Source organism: Oncorhynchus nerka, linkage group LG25 (assembly GCF_034236695.1).
Source record: "Oncorhynchus nerka isolate Pitt River linkage group LG25, Oner_Uvic_2.0, whole genome shotgun sequence".
NCBI lineage: Eukaryota > Metazoa > Chordata > Actinopteri > Salmoniformes > Salmonidae > Oncorhynchus > Oncorhynchus nerka.
This window is the reverse complement of record NC_088420.1, coordinates 39,364,777-39,371,837: the sequence shown is the minus strand read 5'-3', so window position 1 is coordinate 39,371,837 and position 7,061 is coordinate 39,364,777. Positions and strand designations below refer to the sequence as shown.

The following is a 7,061-nucleotide window of genomic DNA, read 5'->3' as shown; positions in this document are numbered from 1 at the left end:
TTCTGATGTCCATCCATCCCATTTCTTGCTCTTTCCTCCCAGATCTCTCTCTTTCTGTATCTCTCTAGCTCTTTTCTTTCTCACTCCCCCCCGTCTCCCCACACACTCTCTTTATTCTCTCTCTCTCTCTCTCTCTCTCTCTCTCTCTCTCTCTCTCTCTCTCTCTCTCTCTCTCTCTCTCTCTCTCTCTGTGGTGAAAGTCAGAAAGGTCACAGTGATGTTACAGGCAGCTGTTCTCTGGGGTGATGGGTGGGGCGGTGTGGGGGGGGGGGGCAGGGGGAGGGAGTGGGATCTGAAGCTTGTGTTGTCATCATGGTGACCTTGTGCTTTGAGTCCCCAACATGTGGCTGTTTTTGCCGACAGACAGACAGATGACAGAAAGACCCCAGACCATCTTGCTCAGTCTGCTCCTAAATCCACCCAAAACCTGAGTGGAAGGTGATGCATTGACTTTATGATTCTGTTTTTAATATTCAGCCAGTCAATGGAATAATACTTTCAAAGTCTGAGAATTTAGCCAGAATTTGTATTTCACCAAAGTCAGAGTTAGTATCTGACAGAAGTCCAAGGTGGTATGTAGCCAGTAGCCATGTCACCAGTCCACTAGCGTCCCCTGGTGTAGCCTAGTCAGCGTTAGTGCACTCAGTGTTACCAGAGCAGCTTCACTGACTCTCACTTCCTCAACGCCCTTCAGGAGACCACGACTTGTCAGCCTCCTCGTTAAACCCCTGAACAATTGCGTCTGCATGTTCTCTCTTGCTCTTTCTGCCTCTCTCCTTTTCCCCCCTTTTCTCCTTCTGAAACCTGGCCATCTGTCTAATTGTTCACCTCCATCGCTTTAATGCTTTTTACATGCTTTTCCCCCTCTTTCCAGGCAATAAAGTTTATTTTCTTCGCAAGACTTCAATCTGTATAGGGAGGGTAGGCAGGCAGGTGGAGGGAGGGAGGGAAGGTTAGGAGGCAGGCTGCTCACCTCCCTCTGCTAGATTTGCTCCAGTACCCCCCTTCCCCCATACCCCCTCCATTCCTCCATCTCTCTCTCTCTCTCTCTCTCTCTGAGGATCTTCAGACATCTTCTCTGTCACTGAGAAACAGGAGTAGATCCATTTGTCATATTGTATTCATATTGATACATGTCCCAAATGGTTTTAACAGCAATCCCGGCCGAAACCCCTATAGATCAAGTAGAAATGAGTGGTCAGGAAAACCTCCCTAGGCAGGAGGAAACCAGTCTCTAGTAAGGGAAACGAGGGAGGTTTAGACCGTGTGTTTGTTGTGTGCCACTTTTACAGGGTCATTAAAGGAGCTGATCATACTCTCTCACCTGTGATTAATGCTGTGTGTAGATCATACGAAACATCCACGATCTCCCTATAATCAGACATGTATAATGGCCATCATCACCTCCTTAACTCTGTGTAATAGCAGCCCTGGAATGGTATATCATAGCATCAAGAGCACCATTCAGATTAGATCCTTCTACGCTGGTCTGCTTTTACCCTTGAGTCGCAGAATTGAATATGTGTGTGTGTGAATGTGTAGATACTTATAGGGGCAGTAAATACAATTGTAAAACTCCTGAAAAATGTACCTTAAATATGAAGGAGCTGTTAACCCTTGGCGTGTTTGGCTGGCGGGTATTGTTCCATATGTGTCCTTGCTGTGGTGTCCTGTACAGTTACTCTCTGCACGAAGGAAAGACGCTCCCTCATGACGTTCCTGGGATAGAGATGAGATGTGGAAAAAGGCTGACGGGGGAGTCGGAAGCGGAGAGCGGAACATTGAACGCTCTTTCCTGGGGTAATGTGAGCTGACAGTGCTCTCCAGGGACAAACAGCGGTGGGAAGTGTGTGTGTGTGCGCGTGCATCAGGAATAGCTGATATTCCCAATCCCAGACGGTGGAATCCCAGGAGTGGTGTTTTTCTCTGGCTTGAGGGACGAGTCTAACGGACCATTGGTCTGAGAGGAACACACGCTTCCCTGGTTCACGCTACACTCACACACAATCACACACCTCACACACCTGCACATGCTGCAGGTCCCGTGTGTGTACTTGTATGTAGGCTTGGGTGACATACCATATATACAGTATACCGGGATATTTTAAAATACAGACGGAAAAGGATTTTAATACCAAAAAAATAACAATTGGGTTGGGGAGGAGGGGGGGGGGTGCTTATAACTAACTATAAGTTAACTACCTAAGACAGACCTTTTGGGGGGCATGTGCTCAAACCCCAAAAATGGCACCCCACCAGTACCCTGTTGTTGTTCTGGGAAAGATGCCTCCATAGTAGATTTCTAAATAGTGTTTTATATGGATAACATAAACGTAGGACTGCTCTGTTTTCGTCAGGCAAAACTGGAGGAAGTGAAACAAGTTCTGTCTGGTCACTAATCTGGATATGTGCGCCAACGCCGATGACTGGTCATTGGTCAACAATCAAGACACGCAACGTTTTGGTTCTGAAGCATAGATGAGAATTTAACGACAACTTGTGGGCAGTGGGTTCAGAACAGCAACCAGCTATTTTTTTTGACCACCACCGAAAAGGCCACTTTGAAGACTGGAAGGGGAAAGGGGCATGTGCTCTCCCTATCTGTGCACGTGGTGCCAAATGAATTATCTCCAGCTCAGGGAAACAGCTATGCATTTGGTTTGCTAACTTGCTAGCTAAGTGGCTAGATGTCAAGATCAAGCTTCTTGGTTCCAGCAGAGACAATCAATCCCCTCCTGGATCGTTTTGAAAGATATATAACGAACCCTTGTGTGCACTGTCTATAATAACCTACACCCCGGTATGGTATCACAACGGTATGAAGGTATGGAAATCTGATTAGCCCTACTTGTATGTTATATGGAGAGCAGGGGTCCTGAGTTAAAACACTAAGAACAAACGTGTGACTGCTGTGAGGGGACAGGGCTGAGGACTGGGTTCTATACCTGGTCATGATAATACATATCTGGCAGGATCAGCTGTGTATGTAGACTGAATCCAGTCTGATAGAGTAGATGATGAGTAGTCTGTATTCAGTGTGTAAATGCAACTATGTATTCAGCTCTACAGTAATCTATCTTTCACCGCTTAATCTCCTCTCCACTCTCCTCCTCTCCTGTCTACCGGCATATGGTGTGTGATGAACTACACATGCACGCACACTCTGGCAGCAGACAGACAGAACCGGCAGTACCATGTGAACCTGAGACGACATCCTGAGACATAATAGTGTCTGTCTGCTGTAGTTGGGCTGTGATGTCTCATCAGATCTGCAGACATCTGCACACTGTCTGGTCTACCTCAACATCAGCTGATGTCAATCTAAATGTCTGCTTCTGATTTATGGGAGGCAGACCAGGAGCGAGTGTGTGTGCATGTGTGTGACTGATTCTCAATATGTCGTGGAGTCATGATGAGGATGGCCATGATGATGTGTTGTGTTTGTTCTCTTTGCAGCACAAGGCCAGGGTGGAGGCCATGAGGTTGGACCTGGCCTCTCTCCACCGTGTCAGAGTTCGCTGACTCATTCAAGGCCAAGAAACTGTAAGTACACAACTCTCCACCCCACCCCTCTCACTATAAACCTGTCTGTCCCATTCTCCTACTCTGTGGTTGTTTTTGTTTATTCCAATACAAATCAGTTATACTGTAGCAATATCATCGCCCCAGGGGTCTTCAAAAACAGAAAGCAGCCTGATCGTCTGGTTTGGACCGCTAAGAAAATAAATCTATACTTAGGTTTTGCTTACAGTTTTTTACAATTGCTTACACACTAAAATGTAACTTTTCCCACAATTAGCAAAACCTTACACTCAAGGAGCAAAACACAAGGCTAGATTTGCACAACTGTAAGCACATTGTCAGCTTCACACTATTTGCAAAACATTACACACAGTGATTTGCAAAACACTAAACACACTTGTATACATCAGACACAGAAGTATATCATGATGTCACTTCCTTGCAATTTCAAAGCACTGACTGTCAAATTGCCACACCTATGAGCCAATCTGTTTAACACAGCCATCAGGTGCACAAACACATGATTGCTAAATTGTAGACACACCAATCAGGTTTAAGCACTATAGAAATGCAGCAGGTAGGTTCACCTGCCTTCAACCAAAATGGAAGGAGTCAGAAGAAGAGTGAGGGTGAGAGGAGGAGGAGGAGTACACAGAGGAGGAGGAGTACACAGAGGAGGAGGAGGAGTACACAGAGGAGGAGAAGGAGTACACCGAGGAGGAGAAGGAGTACACAGAGGAGGAGAAGGAGTACACAGAGGAGGAGAAGGAGTACACAGAGGAGGAGGAGGAGTACACAGAGGAGGAGAAGGAGTACACAGAGGAGGAGGAGTACACAGAGGAGGAGAAGGAGTACACAGAGGAGGAGGAGGAGTACACAGAGGAGGAGAAGGAGTACACAGAGGAGGAGGAGTACACAGAGGAGGAGGAGGAGTACACAGAGGAGGAGAAGGAGTACACAGAGGAGGAGAAGGAGTACACAGAGGAGGAGAAGGAGTACACAGAGGAGGAGAATGAGTACACAGAGGAGGAGAAGGAGTACACAGAGGAGGAGAAGGAGTACACAGAGGAGGAGAAGGAGTACACAGAGGAGGAGAAGGAGGTAGAGGCCGAGGCAGAGGTCGACGAAGACCTGAAGCAGGAAGAGAACGTGCACAAAGAAGAAGAGGACCAAACTTATCAAATGACATTCGTGCAACACTAGTGGACCATGTTGTGAACCACGGATTGACGCTGAGGGAGGCTGGACTGAGAGTTCAGCCAAATCTTAGCAGATATACAGTGGCATCTGTCATAAGGACTTTTCGACAGGAAAACAGGTAGATCTGTCTACAGTTACAGTAATCAGCTGCTTATTGTCTGCACCATATCAGCACTTGTGATACCCCTTCCTGTGACATTGTACAGTAAGTTACATGTATTATTCTCTACATAGGATTGAGGGTCGGGAACGACAAGGAGGAAGGGGGCCCATATTCACGCAAGAACAAGAGAGAGAGATAATAAACATGGTTTTGGCCAATAATGCTATCAGGTTCAGAGAACTACAAGCCAACATTATCGGTGACCATGCCATTTTCAATAATGTCCATCAGGTCTCTCAGTCAACACTGGCACGCATCCTGAAAAGACATCAGGTTCAAATGAAACAACTTTATCGAGTGCCTTTTGAGCGGAATTCAGAGGGTCAAACGGCTGCAGCATGAGTATGTGGAGGTTTGTATTGTTCACTTTAGCACTGTGATGTTGCATACTGCACACATGACTTCTTTACATTGACTGTATACTAGTTCTATCCTGAACTACACAATATTGTCTTTCACTGTATTTTAGGGAGTTTTGCAGATGGATGCTGAGGAAATCCTGCATGAATTCATATATATTGATGAGGCAGGGTTCAACCTCACAAAAGCAAGAAGGAGAAGCAGAAGTATCATTGGCCACAGGGCTATAATCAATGTCCCAGGGCAACGTGGGGGTAACATCACCCTTTGCTCTGCCATTTCACAGCATGGGGTTGTCCTCCGTCATGCCAAAATGGGCCCTTACAACACACCTCACATTCTCACATTTTTGGATCGATTGCACCACATCGTCACAGCAGGTAATGAAATGCACCAGATGCACAACACGGTCATCTGGGACAATGTGTCATTCCACCGCTCTGCTTTGGTCCAGAACTGGTTTCAACACCATCCACAGATGACAGTACTATACCTTCCACCATACTCTCTGTTTCTAAACCCTGTCGAAGAGTTGTTCTCTGCATGGCGGAGGAAGGTCTCCAGCCCCAGGCTCAGGTACCCCTCATTCAGGCCAGGAAGGTTTACGATCTCCTGCCCAAGGCTCAGGTACCCCTCATTCAGGCCAGGAAGGTTTACGATCTCCAGCCCCAGGCTCAGGTACCCCTCATTCAGGCCCGGAAGGTTTACGATCTCCAGCCCCAGGCCCAGGTACCCCTCATTCAGGCCAGGAAGGTTTACGAACTCCAGCCCCAGGCTCAGGTACCCCTCATTCAGGCCCGGAAGGTTTACGATCTCCAGCCCCAGGCCCAGGTACCCCTCATTCAGGCCAGGAAGGTTTACGATCTCCAGCCCCAGGCTCAGGTACCCCTCATTCAGGCCAGGAAGGTTTACGATCTCCAGCCCCAGGCTCAGGTACCCCTCATTCAGGCCAGGAAGGTTTACGATCTCCAGCCCCATGCTCAGGTACCCCTCATTCAGGCCAGGAAGGTTTACGATCTCCAGCCCCAGGCTCAGGTACCCCTCATTCAGGCCAGGAAGGTTTACGATCTCCAGCCCCAGGCTCAGGTACCCCTCATTCAGGCCAGGAAGGTTTACGATCTCCAGCCCCAGGCTCAGGTACCCCTCATTCAGGCCAGGAAGGTTTACGATCTCCAGCCCCAGGCTCAGGTACCCCTCATTCAGGCCATGGAGGACGCCTGTGACCAAGTCGACGCCGCAGCTGTTCAAGGATGGATTCGACATTCAAGACGGTTCTTCCCACGTTGTCTTGCTAATGATGAAATTGCTTGTGATGTTGATAATTATCTGGTCAGATCCAGCTAGGAGAAGAGATAATGTATAGTATGTTTACTGTAGTATTTTCTGTACAATATATTGTCATTTTTTTTCAGATTATTTTTTATGTTTGTTGTTTACTGTTTACTGTTACATCTAATTGTAACCTGTACTGGATACAGTATTTTACGTTTGTCTGTTTGCTGAGCTAACAGTGTTATGCACACTACTGTAGTAGCATGAAAACTGGGACATGTTTTGTTGTGATTCTCCATGTTGACATGTTGACTGATTTGGGTACACGGAGAGAAATAAATGATATTTTCCTCCGTCTGCAGCATTGGTCTTGTGTAGTGTTTGTACAGTTGCACTTTCTCTGTGTACTTCATTTACAGCACTCTAATCACTGACAATTAGACTTGCTGAAAGTGTTTTAGGTTGGCAACAACACTGTGTAACTGGCTCAAAAAGATTGAAGTCATATGAAATGTGTGTTTCGTTTGGTAACAAAATATTATTT

General features: G+C 46.8%; 1 protein-coding gene across 1 annotated transcript; it reads left to right on the top strand.

The window, feature by feature from the left end:
• The first annotated feature begins 3,461 nt into the window (after window positions 1-3,461).
• LOC135564535 (AP2-associated protein kinase 1-like) lies at window positions 3,462-6,842 on the top strand. The gene is made up of 2 exons (XM_065009778.1): window positions 3,462-4,840; window positions 4,957-6,842. Exon 2 carries the CDS (start codon window positions 5,789-5,791, stop codon window positions 6,587-6,589), a length of 801 nt encoding a protein of 266 aa, XP_064865850.1. The 5' UTR covers window positions 3,462-4,840; window positions 4,957-5,788; the 3' UTR covers window positions 6,590-6,842.
• Window positions 6,843-7,061: the final 219 nt, after the last annotated feature.